Source organism: Periophthalmus magnuspinnatus, chromosome 23 (assembly GCF_009829125.3).
Source record: "Periophthalmus magnuspinnatus isolate fPerMag1 chromosome 23, fPerMag1.2.pri, whole genome shotgun sequence".
Taxonomy (NCBI): domain Eukaryota; kingdom Metazoa; phylum Chordata; class Actinopteri; order Gobiiformes; family Gobiidae; genus Periophthalmus; species Periophthalmus magnuspinnatus.
Window position 1 is genome coordinate 331,653 of NC_047148.1, and position 19,130 is coordinate 350,782.

The 19,130-nt window shown below is 42.5% G+C and overlaps 2 protein-coding genes across 3 annotated transcripts in view; one reads left to right on the forward strand and one right to left on the reverse strand.

The window, feature by feature from the left end:
• The window catches only part of fech (ferrochelatase), a 112,868-nt gene that overhangs the window by 71,593 nt on the left and 22,145 nt on the right, over nt 1-19,130 (reverse strand). The window contains exon 11 of one of the 2 annotated variants that reach the window (XM_055231845.1): nt 17,686-17,863. In XM_055231845.1, coding sequence (XP_055087820.1) covers nt 17,729-17,863 — 135 coding nt within the window. In that variant the 3' untranslated portion in view covers nt 17,686-17,728. Of the gene's footprint in view, nt 1-15,896; nt 17,864-19,130 lie in introns of those variants that run through there. The other variant, XM_033990231.2, reaches the window with a different exon arrangement.
• On the forward strand, nt 679-5,613 carry LOC117391368 (one cut domain family member 2-like). Its single transcript, XM_033989156.1, has 2 exons — nt 679-1,525; nt 5,339-5,613. The coding sequence occupies exons 1-2, from the start codon at nt 679-681 to the stop codon at nt 5,611-5,613; spliced, it is 1,122 nt and encodes a 373-aa protein (XP_033845047.1).

Below are 19,130 nucleotides of genomic sequence, written 5' to 3' on the forward strand. Positions count from 1 at the left end.
TACTACTAATAGGCTAGTGTAATTCCGCGTCACAACAGAGAGAAGCCTCACGTTACGCGCGGGGAAGCAGAGTGGACTTTCAGCACCACGGACAGCGCCAGGAGCCCAGAGCTCATTCACTTGTGGAAATCTCCAGAGTGTCACTGAGACGCAAGAGATTCCCAGACTCCCACACTTCCGGTTCAAAAAGTGAACTAAACTGATTTTTAGTCTGTCCTCACTGAAGTAGAGACACTTCGTTAAACTGACCCTGAGCGTTCACACATACGCGGTAGACGCGTGGCAGACTCGGACAGAGGACGTGCCGTTGGTTACGCACTGAGATACTGGCTTTGGTTTCAAATGGAGCTCCGTGCGCTCCTGGACACCCAGAGAGCCCGAGAGGCTGAGGGCAAACCCCGCCCCTGCCTCATCCGCCGCATCTCATTGACTCTGTCTGGCTGCGCGTCTCTGGCCCGTCAGAGCACGGGGTTTCGCGGGGGATGTGGACCTGAGTACCGCCGAGCCGAACGCGGGGAGCGCAAGAGAATGCAGGGGCCGCACAGAGCCGGGGGACCACATCTGGATGGTACAAGGGCTTAAACACAGGGATGGACTGAGGGCCGCGGATGAAGACCGCGTACACGAGCGCATATCGATGCACGCACGCACGAGGAGGTGGACGTTATGGACACGACAATGGACGGCGCCGTGGCTCTAGAAGAACAACAGGGGCGCAGCGTGCTGGGCTCGCGCTCTCTCGTGTCGGGCATTAGCGCGCTGCTCGATGCGGACTGTCGCCACGATCTGCCGCTGCATCACGCCATGGGCGCGTGCGATGCACCAGCGATGAGCTGCTCATACACCACGCTGACGCCACTGACGCCGCTGCCGCCCATCAGCCACGTTACCGACAAGTTTCAGCGGCACATCCCCGTGAGCGGTAGCTTCACGCTCATGCGCGATGAGCGCGCGCTCCCCGCGGTGAGCAGCCTGTACGGTTTTAAAGAACACGCGGATGTGCTGGGAAATGGACTCACGCTGCCGCATACACCTCAGCCTCTCCACACGTACGGCCACGCGCCGCACGCTGTGCACGCAGCTCACGACAAAATGTTGGGGTTTGACGCTAACGAGGTGCCGCGCGCGGAACCGCGTGTGCGCGGGTTTACGCACGCGGAGACTATGATGTCACACTTGAATGAAGTGCAAACGACTCCAGGTCCCACACACCACGCGCTCCTGGCACCCAACACGCACGCGCCACAGGCTCATCGCGAGCGGCCCCAGTCCTCAGGCGCGCCCCTGGAGGAGATAAACACCAGGGAGGTCGCGCAGCGCGTGACCGCGGAGCTGAAGAGGTACAGCATCCCCCAGGCCATCTTCGCCCAGCGTGTGCTCTGCCGCTCCCAGGGCACGCTCTCCGACCTGCTGCGGAACCCCAAGCCCTGGTCTAAACTCAAATCCGGCCGCGAGACCTTCCGCCGCATGTGGAAGTGGCTGCACGAGCCTGAATTCCAGCGCATGAGCGCGCTTCGACTGGCAGGTAATACGCGTACACACGCACGCGGAGGTCTGTGAGGACTCAAACACTGAGTTTGTCTGAAGAGTAGGAGACATGTTAATGTTTGTTTGCTTTTTAAACATCATTTTCACATTGTTTACATATTGTATTTAAACTGTAGCCATCTTTCAGACACCCATTCACACTTAAATATGGAAGACCAATACTGATACATGCAAGGCTTAGAGATGGTTGTATAGACTGTGGCCCCGTGCAGACATGTTTGTAGTTTCCATGTCTGGTCTGCTGGCAGGAGAATGGTGCATTATAGGAGCATGTGGATGAGGCTAAGTGATGTGGTGGACACTGCAGGACTGAGTGGTTCAGAAGCTGACCCTGCTCACCTTTGCTCCTCTCTGCTCTCCTCTGCTCTAATCTGTTTCTCTTTGGATCTCCTCTGCTCTTCCATGCTCCTCTGCTCTTCTGTGCTCCTCTGCCCCTCCTCTGCTCCTTATAATGTAATAATGTAATAAATATCTCTCAAACTTTTCACAAGTAACAACTAAGAAAAGATCTATAAGGGCTATAAGACAATTCCATATCTAATCTAGGGCTAAAAAAGGTTTAAACATGGACTACATAATTTCCACTGTAGGTCTAAACAAAAAAATATCCATAGGAGGACAATCAGATGGATAAAATAAACTCTCAATGAGACAAACCCACAAACTGAAGAGCTTGAAGGATCTTGTGTACCACCAGTTTGTCACAATGGAAATGGAAAAGGTTTTGTGCCATTCTGTATAACATTCCAGATTAAACAATATCTCCATGGAGACAAGAAAGTGGCTGGGACTCTACCAAAAAAGTTACATGGTGCAGCTTTAAAATAGTTCAGTGAGATGGGGTTGTGGTGAGATGTGTGAGAAGGATCTGTAACCACCTCATGTTAGCCCAATAAAAACATTTATAACTGAATAAATGCAAAGGCACACAATATCATCTCCATGGAGACAAACACTAAAAAAGTTAGATTGTGCATATTTCATTAAATTTGATAATCAAAGAAACCTGATTAATTGGGATTTAAATATTTATTTGAGGCTCTGGGGAGCAAAACAGAGTCCAGCTTCAGGCCTGGTCCAGTGTCAGTATTGGTCCAGCTTGAGTCCTGGTCCTGCTTCAGGCCTGGTTTGGGTTCAGGCCTGGTCCAGTATCAGTCCTGGTCCAGCTTTAGTCCTGGTTTAGTCTGGATGAGGCGCCACCATTAGAAGGCTGTTTGTGATGTAATGGATCCAGTCTTAAGTGGTAACACAGCAATAAAAGCAAGAAACACAAGAGACAGGGAGACAGAGGAAGAGGAGGGGGGGCAGATCAGAGGAGGCACACACAAACACTGGAGGAGGAGGAAGCGGAGAGCCAGATCAGAGGATCGGAGAAGGACAGACATATAGTTGCCTGTACGGGTACAGCTAAAAAGGATGTCCTGTGCTGTTGTGTGAAGCACCAAAGTCAACATATTCTAAAGGCATCCACTGTTTGACTAGGGAGAGAATCCTCACTCTCTTATGCGCAGTGTTGATGACTGGAATCAGATTACTTATTTAGTAATGCAATAATGTAACTAGTTATAATTGAATCATTTGATTACAGTTACTTTCCCCAGTAACTTTGAGGTACTTTTTCCCTGTCAAAAATGTGTGTAATCCAAAAAACTGTCATAAAACAATAAAACAGGAGTGCAGGATGTGATCTTCTGGTGTCAGATGCAGATCAGCTGTGCACCTAAACAGCACAAATGTTGGTTTATGGAGGACTGTGTGTCGCCGCTGTGAGAAATGAGGCTCTATAACAATGTCATTAGTCCAAAACTTTTTAGTTGGTTCTTGAACTCAGCTTTTATTTATACCACACATTTCATGTTCCTTACAAATATAGAAATATTACAACAAGATCAAAGAGAACATATAAGTTCCTGTCTTGGTTTATAATTTATTACCATATCGTTTATGTACTTAGGATTTTGACCATTTTGTGATTTGTAGACAAGATGCATGATTTTAAAGTTTATACACTGTCTGACTGGAAGCCAATCTTGAGAAGAGGTGTTATATGTTCAGATCTTTTAGTTAGTCTAGTTAGTTAGTTAGTTTGATGTTCTTTTTGGGGAATGCAATCTACTGAATATAAAAGCATGAACAAGGTTTTCCAGATTATACCTGGCCATTACCATCTAAGTCTAGATATATTATTTTAACTGAAAGAAGCCTGTTTTAGTGATCACATTTATCTGACTCTGAAAAGTCAGGTCAGGGTCTGGTAGTACTCCAGGATTCCTAACGCAGACTTTGTTTTTGTGCATGAGTGAGTGAAGGTACTTACAAACAAGGTGCTGTTTTTCCCCCCAAATATAGTGATCTAAATTCTTCATTTAACTGAAGAACTTTTTTTTTTTTTTTTTTAATCATTTATTTATTAACTTTGTCTAAGCCGCAGCATATTGTGTCTATTGGGCTGTACTTTCCTGGGGAAAGTTCAACATATATTTGAATATCGTCTGCATAATCTTGGAATTGCACAAATAAATTTTTGAGGATTTAACCCAAAGGCAACATATACAGACTTAATAGTAGGGGGCCAAGAATCAAACTCTGCAGAACTCTATAAGGGACTGCAACAGGATCAGACTTATAATTTACAACATAACTCCAATCTTTTAGGTATGATCTGATCTATTTCAGGACTGTTCCATTAAGTTCAGCCCAGGTCTCCAATCTGCTGAGGAGTATATTATGGGCCACCGTGTCAAATGCCACACTTAAACCCATTACACTGGTTCCCTGGTAAATCCCAGATCGAATACAAAATTCTTCTGCTGACATATAAATGTATCACCGGTCAGGTGCCACTTTATTTGCAAGACCTGGTCACTGCACAATCCCCAATCCATGATCTACAGGCAGCATACTCCCCCAGGTCTCCCCCACCAGGCTCTGTACAACGGGGGACCGACCCTTCTGTTCAGCTGCACCGCAACTGTGGAATTGCCTCCCTGCCCAGCTGAGAGCCGCACAGAGCCTGGACTTTTTTAAAGCTAATTTAAAGACCTTTTTATTTAGAAAAGCTTACTGCTGATGTTTTTAGTTTTTGGCAATTAGCATTTTAATGTTCTTTTATTGTAGCACTCTGGGATTTTAGAGAGTGCATTATAAATAAAATGTATTATTATCATTTATTAAATCCAATAAGACTCAAACAGATAACTTACTAGATACCAAACAGATACCTTAGTATTGAGTATTTAGTCTGATACCATTTACTTCTTTAATCAGGTGTCTCTACACTATAGTTTAGGGGAAAGCCTGATGGAAACTTATCAAAGGTGTTGTTTGAATTTAAGAAGTGGCTTAGGTGATTATAGATATCCTTCTCAATTATTTTAATTAAAAGAAAGTTTTGAGATAGGCAATTAGACGAGTTTTGATTAGTAATCTGACCAACACTGCTAATGAGGAACACAAGTACCAGTACCAGTGCTGGTGAAGGGGCTGGAGAGGCTGAGGAGCCTGGCGGCTACAACAGCAGTGGAAATAGGTGGAGGAGGGGGTCAGGTAATGGGTGTGAATGCATTTAAATCAGTGTATATATATGTGTATGGTTGAGAGGGAAAGGTTGTGTTTGGTTTACAGTGACAGTGATATAATACAATTCAGTATCTAGTTTTAGTATTGATTAGCATAAGAGTTAGTTTTGACAACTCTAGTCTAGGCTTGGTCAGAAAAGCATGTCTTAGGCTTTAGTTTTGTCTGTGTCTTGGTTAGGACATGTCTCACTTGTGTCTTCTCTCTGCTGCAGCCTGTAAGCGGAAAGAGAGTGAGGTGGACCGGGACAAGAGGAGCTTGCAGAAGAAGTCTCGGCTGGTGTTCAGTGACCTGCAGCGGCGCACCCTACTGGCCATCTTCAAGGAGAACCCACGTCCATCTAAAGAGATGCAGGTGACCATCTCACAGCAGCTCAGTCTGGAGATCTCCACCGTCTCCAACTTCTTCATGAACGCCCGCCGCCGCAGCCTGGACAAGTGGGCCGAGGAGGGAGCGCAAACCTCCAGCCACCGCACCAAAGAGTCTTAGGCGGGGCATGGGGGGAGGGGCAGGAAGGGGTTCAGGCCTCTAGTCACCGCACCAAAGAGTCTTAAGAGGGGGCAGGAGGAAGAGATGCAGGACAGGAGGAAGGAGGGGACATCTAGGCACTTTCACACTGGTTCGCTCAATAACCCAAAATAGTATAGTTCTGTACAACGAAAGGCTATGGCCTATGGTTAAAAGTTTGTAAGGGTGGAAGATGAAAGTCTGGCACTGCACTAGCTGAGTAATGATTGGCTGCAGATGCTGGGATTTAGGTAGTGACCATTCAGATCATAAGCATTTTGGCTATCATGTCCAATGTTTTTGTAATTAAGAATAGATCAACATTACGGTTGTTATCAGTCAAAGCTATTTTTGATTTGGACATCATACTTTGTATCTGGGAACACAGATGGGTCAAGTTTATGAAATATCCAGTCAGACTCTTACATACAGTTTCTTAGTATGTATTTTGGTATGTTGTATTTTTATAAAGCTACTCTCTACTTAGTATTTCACAATCTTGTTGACAAAATCAGAAAAAGCACCCTTTACTACTAATAGATACAAAAAAAAACAAAAACAAAACAAATTGGCATCAAAAACGATCATCAGTGTATAGGGAATGTTTATGATGAATATCTGTGTAATCCCTCAGTTGACCAGGTATAGTCAACTGAGGGATATATTTTTTTCTAGTATAGTATAGGATTCATCCTAAAATAGTCAAAATAGAGCTATTTGAGCACATGTATGAAAGCGGATTACCTGCGCTGTGAATGTAGCACATAAGAGTCCTGTTTATACTGCAGACTACGTGTGGGAGTGCAAGGACCAACTGGGGCTGCTGACCGTGACAACCATATCAGCACAAATGAATACCTCCGACTCACAAACCAAAGACTAGAGCATGTGCAGAGAGTTCTATCCTCAAGGAAAATTCAAGGAATAAGAATATACACTTTTGTAACTCTCAAATGATGCAGAGCCATTTTTGTCTGATACACTTTATAGGTAAAGTTGTCTTAAAGTTTCATTTGACTTGTCCTGCTAAATCTGGAGCTAGGCTTGGTCAGAAGTACCTAGCTGGAGGATTGTCTTATTATGCAGAGAACTTAGAAGAAACCCACTCAGACACAGGGAAAACATGCAATCTCCACATAGAAGGATAATATGGATCCAGAATTAAGCCCAGGACAGGACCATCTTGCCATGAGCTGAGAGTGCTGTTTGATCAGCCGTCATGTTTTAGAGCTGATGCATAGGCAAGAGGTTCAAAAAGGTTATTTTTTGAAAACGAGGCCCTGACCTTTTCATAACCTGGGGCCTCCCTGTGAGCACAATCTCAAGCACATTCTGTCTGTGGTCTTATGGTGCTTTTCAACTGCAGGAAACTCAGGATCTCATTGTGAAAGAAAGTTTCACCTCTCATATGGGTGACAGATCAGAGGACAGGGCAGGACTAGACTGGTAACAGGAATGGACCTAGTGTTATGTAATCCTGCTGTGATGCTGTCCTTCTCAAGAGCTCAGTCTGTACAAGCCCCCTCCATGTTTCTAAAGCCTGGAGATTCATATCTTCATTACAGTCACTACATTTAAACTGGTTTTTCAAAATGCATGTAAACCTGGGAACTACGAGTGAGATGGTGTGAATCAAATCTCAAAGATCCCAATGACAAATCTAGAGAAGCCAGTACGTATTTAGATGCACAGTTCAATTTACATTAGGCACAGACTAGGAGAGACATTCAACTACACTGGGTAAGAAACAGTTGGGAAAATATTAGAAATGGGTTTGGATGTTTATTCACTCATTTTAAATCATCAGCAACGGCAAACTACGGCCTCTCCACTGAGCACTGAAAATTGAATGTTCACAGCAAATGAGATTATACGTATGATGTTTTTTTTTAAGTAATTATAGGCTGCACAGCTTTAATGCTAATGCTAAATTACTCAATGTACCTGAACATCTCACAGCCACTGGTCACGCCTATTGGGTTCTTTGACCTTCAGTTGATTGAGACAGAGTGGTCTGAGAGCTTTAGGGACAAAGACAAATTGAATTTGGTTAGTTAGCACACTTGGTGTTAGCACACCCTGTGCATGTATATGTAGTGATGTATATGTAGTGAGTCTGTCAGTCATTTGTCAGGTTATTGCTTCTAGTTTTTCAACTTCTTTATTCTCCACTGTACAGAGACAGAACCAATTCAAGTAATAATAAAATTAGCACATATAAATTGTATATGAATTTCTAAGCTCTCTTTGAAGGTTCTAAATCTCTATGGTTTCCTAAACATTTATAGGCAGCTAAAATAAAATACTTGTATGGAAATCTGATGTCCTATTTGTTCCATAGGTGCCAGTAAAGGTTGTGTTCTGGAGCAAAGCAGTTTAGAAGTGTCTAAAAACAGTAGCTGCGACAATGAGCAACAAACACCTTATGACATCAGCAGGTGGAACAGATTGTTTAGAGCTCTTGAGAAGGAGACAGCCTGAATATGCAAGATTACTTATGAACAAAATCCTAAAGAGCAAAAAGTCAGTGTAGCAGGAGACAAGCCGTTTTATCCCGAAAGAAACCAAAGGAGGAACCAAAGAACCAAAGAGGACAATCTCTGCACATGAACAAGGAGCTAGGAGAACACAGACAGGAGCAGTCAGCAGCCCATCTCTGGACCTCCCCCACCTCCTCACTCTTGGTAACCCCCAACCCTGCCCACTCCTGGTAACCCCACCCCACAACCAGATACTTTTGTATGTATGGACAAGTTCAAACCAAAGACCTTGTAAACAAACTGAACTAAACAGAAAACACCAAAAATATGGAGACGGTACTGATAGAATCACGTGTCAGGAATGTAGCCTTGAGTGCTGCCTCTAGTAGCCAGAAGAAACGAGGATGTCCACGTGATTCAGGAAACCCAAATCTCCAAAATGGCTGACTGTGTCTTTAATGTGTGCCTATGCAGAAGTCTGAACACCTCGTCCAAATCAGCTGACAACCAAAGACAAGCTGTGCAGCAGGTCTCCCCTGGATACAGGAAGCGATGTCAGACATTTGGCTCCTCCCTCTTCGCCTGTTATCGAATCATTTCTTTTAAATAGGTTACATTCACACATTCTAAACTATTCATGTTTAAAACTGGAATTTAGAATTGTATGAAGGAATTTGCTGTTTTAACAAAAGTGAACATAGAAGTGCAATATTCCCTCTTTAAACTGCTCTGTCACCAGAGTGTTCAAAATTCTAAAATGGAGACAACTGGAAGACAAAATGAAGAATGGATAATACATATTCAATTATTAACTGACATCAGACATCAGCTATTTTTAATACCTTTTCAAAAGCTTTCTTTTTCTGAGGAAAAACAACTGAAAAATAAAGCCACATGTGGCATTGAACAGCCCTCGTGGGCCACGCTTCACACTCAGCCGACGTGGCACTGCTTACGGCTGGAGCTGATGCGCCACTTCTCTCTTTTATAGCAGTCCCGGCACACGCGCTTTGCGTGCAACTTCGTCAAAACAGACTGCTTCACCCATGCACTCATCATTGTGGAAGCAATAGGCCCTATGCCCTGTAGGAGCTCAGGCCTAAATACATCTGCTCTTCACAAGAGCAGATGTATTTGAAATGCAAATACTCAATGAAAAAACATTTATCTTTATTCAGTCTGTACTGAGTGTCCAGAGTAAATGTATCATCTTCTGTTCACAGCACTGACCCTGGTCCTGTATCTAAGTAAGATCGGCCCATATATGGTCCCCATTTGTTCCTGAATGTACTTTGACATTCCTGGTTGTTCCTAATAATTCCTCTCAGTCACTTTGGGGGAGACCTGCTGCTGTGTCTGACCCAGAGCCTGCTGAAAATGGTCCGATAGCTTTAACCTGGATTCTCTTACATTTGTAAAGCTTCTAACCCAAAGAACTGTAGTGCACTGACTGCCTTTGGTTAGCCATGCTAATGCTAAAGCCCTCACAAACCAAATGAGTGTTTAAAGCCTGTTCTAGTCTTTTCTGGAACACGTGTGCATCAGGTGTACTGCTGATGGAGCAGGTTTGATTTCCAAGTATAATCGTATTAAGTTGCACCGAAGTTTACAAAGAAGGCTTCTTCTGTTTTCATCTCTGTGTATAAGCTAGTCATGTGTTTATTTATTTACTGTAATCAATTCTATTGTGACTTTATAATGAAGTGTTTTAAATGTGATCAAACCAAAGACAGGTCCAGCCTCTGTGTCCACAGCCTCAGTCCTGAGACAACCTCAATCATCCAGCCCCAACCCTATTTACTAACCCTATCCCCTAACCCCTAACCCTGTTCCCTAATCCTATCCCCTAATTCTATCCCCTAACCCTATCCCTAAGCCTAACCCTATCCTCTAACCCTATCCAATAAACCCTATCCCCTAACCCTGTCTCCTAACCCTCACCCTAACCCCTAACCCTATTCAATCTGACTCTAACAGAATTGATAGAGGTAGGGTTTGTTAGCATCTGAGGACAGAATCCCATCTCTGCTAAGAAAGGTGGTGCCCTCTCCAGGGGGGTAGGGAGTCCCCTGTCCCAAATGGAGTCTTGCTCACAAGTGAGTGAAGGATGGCATGTGATATGATACGGTCACAGTATGTTGTGGTGAAGGAGCTGAGTTGAAAGGCAAAGCTCCTGATTTACTGATTGATTTATGTTCCTACTCTCACCTATGGTGCCCGGTTTAATCCTGGTTTTGTTCTCTGGTCCTATTATCACCTAAGGTGTTGAGCTCTGGGTAAAGGACAAAATGATGGATACAAGTGGTTAAATCACTTTCTTCCACAGGGTGGCTGGGTGCTCCCTCAGAGATTGGGTGAGGAGGTTGGAGTAGAGCCTGTGCTCCTCTACGTGGAGAGGAGCCAGCTGAGGTGGCTTGGGCATCTATTCTGGATGCCTCCTAGACGCCTCCCTATGAAGGTGTTCTGGACATGTCCCACCAGAGAAGGGCTCACAAAAGGCCCAGGACATGGTGAAGTGAATGTGGAAAGGGCGTCTTCCTCTCAGAGACAAGTGTTCAAGCTGGAATGCCTGGAGCCTTCACCAGATCTTACCCAGGTCATGCCAGGAAAGAAGATATAGAAAATAAGAAAAAAAAGGTGCACAGGCAGTAAACCTTTTCAAGCCAGACTTTTGAGTTTTTAGAAGTTCAGTCTGAAGTCCTCTGTGGGTTCTGTCCGTGCTGTGGCTGTGGGCCGGGCTGAGGCTGCAAATATACCTCAGTCACTGATAATCACCATAATCTAACGTAAACACACAGTACTATGTGGTCTCACTTGTATGCCTCAGTCTTTGTTCAAAAGTAAGACCTCATTCCTTTCCTCTATGCTCTGTGTATTCTTTTGCATGAGTTAGGGCCTGGACCTGGTTAACAGGATGAGCTTGGAGCCAGGATGGTTCAGTCTAAGGAGGTCCTGTGATGGGGTCCTATGATAAATAAAAGTCTCACAAAAGCTGCTGTCATCTGTTGTTATTGAGCTGAACAGTGAGGGTTTAACCTTTACTTTTCTGTGATTGACATTAGGATAGTTTGGATGACTTGCAAAATGTCTGATAATTGTTATTAATGGAATAAAAAAGTTCATCCATTAATTCATTATAGTCAACATGCCTGATGAATGAAAGTAGTAGGTTTTATTGATCGCAAATACATATTAAATCTAATTTAACAGCCACAGTTTAAGAAAACCAAACACATTAGATCACGTGATGTGAGCTGTATTTTGAGTGACTGATGCATGTTCGAGTTCTGTATTAAGGCTTGAGTGTATACAAAATGTCTCTCTACCCTGTGTCCACACACACTTCTCTATACTCTCAGATTAGGTTAAACTTGCAGAGTTAAAAATGTGTCCTGTTGAAATGTGCAGTGACATCATGCTGGGGGTGTACATCATATGTATGGTGGAATGTTCAATAGTTACCATGGTGACACAATGCACACGCACTGGCAAACAATGGCAGGAACTTTAAGATAAAAATGGATTTAAACATTTTCAGGAGTCTGTGATCAACACGCACATTCAATGGTCCTGTTTAGGTGATTGGTTTGAATAAAAAAGGTGAGTTAGTTAAAAAGGTTTAACTAAATGAAAAACTGTTGGCTAATGCTAACTGACTTGTGACTGTAATGTTATTAAATTATTATTACTTCTGTCAAATGGATAAGACATTCAATTCTGGTCAGATTGCTGGTGGACACTGCCTTATGCAGTTGAAATCAGAAGTTTACATAAAAACTGACTGACATGAAATAATAAAAAAATCCTGTTTTAGGTCAATTAGGATTATCAAAATGATTTCTAATGGAGCTGGCATACATTCAGCCTGGAAGAAGTATTTCCACTCCTGTTTACTCACTGCTTCTTCAGAGTTTACCTGCTCCTTAGCCTTCATCACCTCACTCCTATTACTCATCTGCACTTGCCGCACCTCCTCTTAATCCAACCAGTGCTCAGTCTGCCCTATTCAAATCCACATTGCTTCAGTTTGTGCCGCGCCCCACCACCTCCCCAGCATCTCCTAAGTATCATTTAACTATCATGCCCTTCATCGTAAGTTCTTCTGCTGAGGTCTGAGCGCCAAAGATAACTCATTCAATAAAACCTACTAATACCTTTCTTTCATGTCCCTCTGAGCCTTTCCAGTTGCTAAATCCAGAATAATGAGACAAGGATTTTTTAAGGCATTTTTTTGTTTTTTTTGTTTTTACGTACAGCAAAATGACTATGCACTTAAACAATTTGGGAAAACCCAGATGATGACATGATGTTTCTGGAAGCTTCTGATAGACCTATTGACAACATTTGAGTTAATCAGAGACGCACCTGTGGATGTCTTTGAATGCACACCTGAAACATACTTTGTGTAACATCACAGGAAAGTTAAAAAAAAATCTGCCAAGATATCAGGAAGAGAACTGTGGACTTGTGCAAGTCAAATTAATCCTTGAGCGTAATTTTCAGATGCCTGAAGGTGCCACATTCATCTGTTTAAACAATTATGCACAAGTATACACACTGGGAATGTCCAGCCATCAAACTGCTCTTGAAGGAGGCAGATTCTTTGTCCCAGAGATGAATGTTCTTTGATCTGAAATGTGCATAACAATTCAAGAACAAAAGCAAAAGACCTTGTGAAGATGCTGCTGAAGCTGGTAAGAGTGTGTGATCATGCACAGTGAAATGAGTACTCCACCGACATGGGCTGAAAGGCCACTCTCCCAAGAACAAAACCATTACTCCAGAAAAGACATAAAAAAGCATTACAGTTTGCAAATGCACACTGGGACAAAGACCTTAATTTCTGGAGACATGTCATGCGGTGAGATGAAACTAAACTAAAACTGTTCGGCCATAATGAACATTGTTACATTTAGAGGAAAAAGGGAGAAGCTTGCAAGTCTGAGAACGCCGTCCCCACGGTGAAATGGGTAGAGTTATGTTGTGAGGATGTTTTGCTGCAGGAGTAACTGGTGCACTTCACAACATAAATGGCACCATGAGGAACGAACATTATGTGGAAATACTAAAGCAACATCTCAAGACATCAGCTAGAAAGTTAAAGTTTGAGCACAAATGGGTCTTCCAAATGGCCAGTGACCCAAACTACTGCCAAACTGGTTATGAACTGGCTTAAGGATAATAGTTTCTGTTTGTTAGATAGTTTTATTGAACTATACTAATTGTGAACTGTACTTGAGTCATATTTTGCATAATTGTTCAGGCCCCTAATGGGTGCTCTCATGCCTATTAGCATACTGGCTCGCCCTATTGTTTTCCTTGTTTAGACTTAGGTCTGAGGATGGAGTTATAAATATGACATAAATGATGAGGCTACCACTCCTGTTCAAAGATGGATTGTCTTTCTTTAGAAAAATTGCCTCTTTAACTCCCCTCTCAAACAATTTCATTTCATTTTCTTTGGCTAAGATGTGTACCTCACTATCTTCAAAGTATCTTTAATGGTGTGGTTAATGGCTTTGAGTTGGAGATGTATGGCAGATTGGTGTACCAAGAGCACCTTGAGAAACCTGTTTAAGAGCACAAATGAGCTCACCTGTTGTCGTTCCAGCTAAGTCAGTTATTTCTGGTCAAATAGTGTTGAAACAAAACTCAGATTAAAGTCTAACAACGCAACAGATAGAGCAGTTCCTACAGTTAGCATCACACAGAGTGGGAGGCTTGGTTGGCTTTGGCAGCAGGAGCACCAAACAAGAGGCCAAGTCACGTGCAGCCACAGAGATGGTGGAAGGTCTGAAGAAGCTCCCTGTGCCAGAGGGCGCCTCCTTGTCGGCACCAAATCCACCCTAAACAAGATCAACAATTTCTCTACACCCATTGATGGCTCCTCCATCTCTCCTTCCCCTCAGGTTAAGAGTCTGGGTGTCATCCTCGATAGCACTCTCTCCTTCACTTCTCACATTAATAACATCACCCGCTCCGCCTATTTTCACCTACACAACATTAATCGTCTCCGTCCCTCACACCACAGTCCACAGCCGTACTTGTCCACAGCCTCGTCACTTCTCGCCTGGATTACTGCAATTCTCTTCTCTTTGGTCTCCCACAAAAAACACTCCATAAACTTCAGCTGGTTCAGAGTTCAGCAGCTCGCATCATCACACGCACCCCTTCCATCAACCACATCACACCCATCCTACAGCACCTCCCCATCTCACACCGCATCCAATATAAAATCCTGCTCCACACATTCAGACCTCATCCATAACCTTGCACCTCCACACCTCTCAGACCTCCTCCATATTACCACACCCGCTCGCTCTCTCTGCTCCTCTTCCTCTCTCCATCTCTCTGTTCCCTCAGCCCAGCTTGTCACCGTGGGGAGCGGGGCCTTCAGCCGCTCTGCTCCCCAGCTCTGGAACTCTCTCCCCCCTGACCTCCGCAACACTGACACACTCTCACACTTCAAATCCAAACTTAAAACCCACTTGTTCCACAGCTGCCCTGTCCTTTTCAATGTTTTTTGTCTGAATGCTTTTAACTGTATGTTCATAAATGTTGATTTTAACTGTCTGTATATGTATATATTGTATGTAAGGTGACCTTGAGTGCCCAGAAAGGCGCCCTATAAATAAAATGTATTATTATTATTATAAATTGCCTGTGCATTTTGGATGGAGTTTTCCGTGTTGAACATATAGGTAGAGGGATTGTTTTAGAACACATCGCTACTTCCTGCATTTCTGTACTTTTCTTCTCAACCTTTTTTCCACAAACTGCACTTAACTGCTGTAAAACTGTGATAAATATTTAGCACAGGTACTATCCCACAAAAATAAATCAGAATTAGAAAAACATGAAAACCTGCCACACCCTTAAGTGAAGTACAGATACTTAAAAATTGTACCCAAGTCGACTACACATACTTGGTGACCTTCCACCACTGTCCTCAAGGATGGAGCGTGTACTGCAGCAGAATGAAGAAGATACAAGTATTTTTGATTTGATTTGTACATTTCCTAACATTACAGAATTATGGATTAAATTGTATAACTTTTCTGGTGAAGGGTTCATATCACTCATCTCCCTAAAGATGTTATTGTTTTACCTCGACAGCTCCACAATATGGCATTGGACATATCCATCTCTTTGGAGATGATCAAGTAACGTCACCACAACAGCGTACAGGTCAGGTTTGTGGAAAGGTTCCCCACAGCATGTTTCAAAAGGTACAGATCAGCATTAAAAACCCACATAATTGAATAAATGCAAGATGGATAAGTTGCTATGATGTTAAGCAAAACAATAGCATCTCCGTGGAGAAAAGCAGGTGCCAGACCCCACACTAGAAAAGTTACATAGTTCACCTTTAAAAAAGACATTGTGCTTGTGTCTGCTATATAGTAATCTATGACACCCCTGGATGGATTATTTTGGACATTAAAAATCCCAATATTGATCTAAAACGGCTTAATATAATAAACAAGTCCACTGACTTCTGCATTAGAAAACTGGCCAATGGGAGCGATGGCTTCGTAAACGTCATAACAACAAAGAGCCCTATAGCTGTTGGCCCCTCTGCATCATGCTAGTGAGTAGTGGATTCCATTTCATTTGTGTTTCAAGTGAAACAGCTATAAAATGATTAAAAGCTCTGAAAAGTCAATTTTGCAGAATAGGTCCCCTTTAAGTAAACATGTTCAAATAAAGTAAATGTACTGAAAATTGAGAACTGAAACAAATGTATAAGTGTGATGCAGAGACACAAAAAGGACACACACGATTCTGATGTTTTAGGGTCATTTTGTTGAAGGAAGACTGGAGGGCCAAAAGTCACATTTCCAAACGTGCTCATACATAAACAAATAAATTATTCTAATAAAGACATGTGGCTTTGATCTGAACAACAGTACAGAGATCAGTGTCTCAGAGGAAATACAGCGCCCCCTAGGTTGAAAGCAGCACCAGGTCAAAAGCAAAGACAGGACTTCACTGTTGTTGTAATATCAAAACTGCACACATTACATTCATTTCAAGTAGGAGTATGCACCAATTAAAAATATTAAATCTAATGCTGATTGTGTAGTTACTACAGGCTGTTATATCATTTAGAAAAAGTAAATTGGTACAGCCGTAACATTGTTGTATATTAAGTTTAAACTTGTTTATGGAATATAGTTTAAGTATTAAATGCTATTTCTGTGTACTATGGAACTTTTCTGGTGGAGAGTCCGCATTTGCGAGATGGACAAGTCAATCCCAACTGTGGAACATTACAGGCATAGCCTGGAATAGCTACTTACCAAAAATATTTACTGTATATAACTTTGTAGACCACCCACTAGAAACTTTACATAATGCACCTTTAAAACAATTATTTCAAAACAAGATTGAGCCTGTACTACTGTTACAATGTGTAATTCATCTTTAAACAGTGATACAGTGTGTGTGTAGTGAAAGGCACATACCATGAAACATGTCTCTTCTCTATGGTTGGTTATAAAGCGCACACCTATTCATATGTGGGCTGTTGCCATAGAGATTAACAATTTGAAACAAAATATTATAGCCTTTGAATTGGAAAAAAGTCCTCAACCTTTAACAGGCAGCTAAACCCCATAAATACACTAGATATTCAGTAGTAGTCGTTCACAAAATCAAAAGCAGTGCAGTTCAACTCTCGTTTCCAACAGTAACAAGAAACCAGGGACACAGGGACATTTGAATTTAAACCAAACTAAAAATGCCATAACAAGCGCTTTTATATTCTTACATTTTTCTGCCATTTTGTGCGTTTCAATGACTTATATAAAAAAGCAAAGCTAAAAACATAGATTCTCACATTTAGTTTTTTCTATTACCATCAAATGGCATTGATACAGTCCTGTCAGCAGACTATCCTCACCAATAGGCTGCGTTCACAACACTGTAGAGTCCCTATAGTTTAAACTGAGCTGAGGACAGGTCAGAAGTCTATGGTGAAATTTGCCATTTAACTATAAACCAGGTCAACAAATTTGTTAAAGTCTCTAATTACTGGGCCTATACACAAGAAACAAAAACTGGCACAAAGTTCAATGTCTTCTCAGTTAGTATAAAAGAAAAGTGGTACTATTATTCAACCCCAAAAAAGTGATTATTGTCAGTTGAAAGGATTTTAAGACATAAGATTAATATGACAAGTTTGTGGAGCCAATCCCAAACAAATAATTATATGGTTCAACATTTGTGGATCATAAATTTAGACATTTCTTTCAATAACAGTAAATCTCCAATATAGTTATATAAGACACTACCCTCCGTCTTAAACAATGACATTATCAAATTCTGCAATGTGAAAGAAACCCCTTGTTTAGCTCAAGTCCAATCCAACTCCAGCAGCGGAAAGAGCATTGTTAGCATCTGCATTTAACAAAAGTGGGTATCTATGGTTTTGTCCGATTAAGAAGCTCAATGAGAGAATTCAATAGCCAACTGCAATATCTGAACTAAGACGTTTCTCCAATTCTCGAGCTTGTTCCTGGTGCAGAAGAATCATATCTGTAGAAGAGTGCTGACATTTGTGGGTGCTGGGTGGGCCCTGGGATGGGAGAGTCCAGTGGCCCTCATGGGGACTGTTAGGAGAGCTTCTGGGAGAAGAAGGCCTTGGTCTGCTCACAAGTGGGGTTGGTGCACAGGGGGCAGCGCAAGGTCAGCTGACGGGAGCATGACTCGTTGGACTTCAGATGGGACTGGACCAGGTCTGCCAGTGCCTGTTGGGACCAGAGAGTAAAGGGTTAACCAGAAAGCAAAGGGTCAACTACAGGACCAAGTGGTTGAGCTCAGCATCAAAGGGTCAGAAACACAGGACCGCAGAGCAAAAGGTTAACTATAGGACCAAAGGGTTAGGTACAGGTCTGGAGAGCAAAGGGTTAACCACAGGACCAGAGAGTAAAGCGTTAACCTATAGACTGTATATATTAATGGACATAGGTAATGTGCTAGCCCCCGCATTCTGAATAGGAAGTGCTCATGGGCACATCTCTGGCGCCAATTCACTTTACACTGCAAAAATTCCCACACCTCTCTCTGTAACTGCTGCAGTGAGTCTCGCAATTTTAGTCTTAAAATGCTGATATTAACCCGCTCAACATGATCCTGGTATTTTTTTTAGGGCCGGGCCCCTACAGGGCTTAGGCAAAGCCCACACAGTCATTGTTGCGCAAAAAAAAAGTAAATTAGTGAACATTTGCATAAAAAAAAAGTTTATCAGTTTGAACATTAATTAAAGCCGCAAGCGGCATCGAACAGCCGCTTTGCACTCGGCTGATCCGGCACTCCCTAAGGGTGCACAGACACGCCACTTGCCTCTGTTTTATTGCAGCTTTGGGCTGCATTTCTCACTAAAGTCAAAATACACTGGAAACACTTATGCACAAAATCCAAAAACATGGTTTTTCCAGGCGTTGCGATGGCAACACCGTGCAAAATACAAACTTGGCCCCCGAGACTTTCTTGACGGGATGACCTGAAGAATAACTGTGCCAAATTTCATGTTCTTAATTGAAGGTAATAAGACGTTATAAGACTTTGAAATGTACAAAAATTTGGAAATTTTCCCATTAGGATAAAATTGGCTCTTTTGCGCATCACCATGGCAACGCAGTGAAAAATATGACAAGGGCCTGATTGACTTTTTTGGTAAGGATGACATGAAGAGTCATGGTGCAAATTTTCACATTATTCCATGAAATTAATATTGTTCCCATGAAAGGGAAAAGTTGGGAGCATTCCCATAAGGATAACATTGGCAGTTTGGCACATCGCCGTGGCAACACGGTGCATAAAACGACATAGGTCTGATTGACTATTGATTGGGATGACCCAATGAAATTTTGTGTCATATTTGTATGGAGCGCCGAAAATTTTGTTTTCTGAAATGTTACCAAATTTATTAGATATTCTCTAGGGGGTGTGCCAATTTAGTTTCTTTCATAATGAGTAGCTTTAGGCCAAAAGGTTTTACAACTGACTCGAATT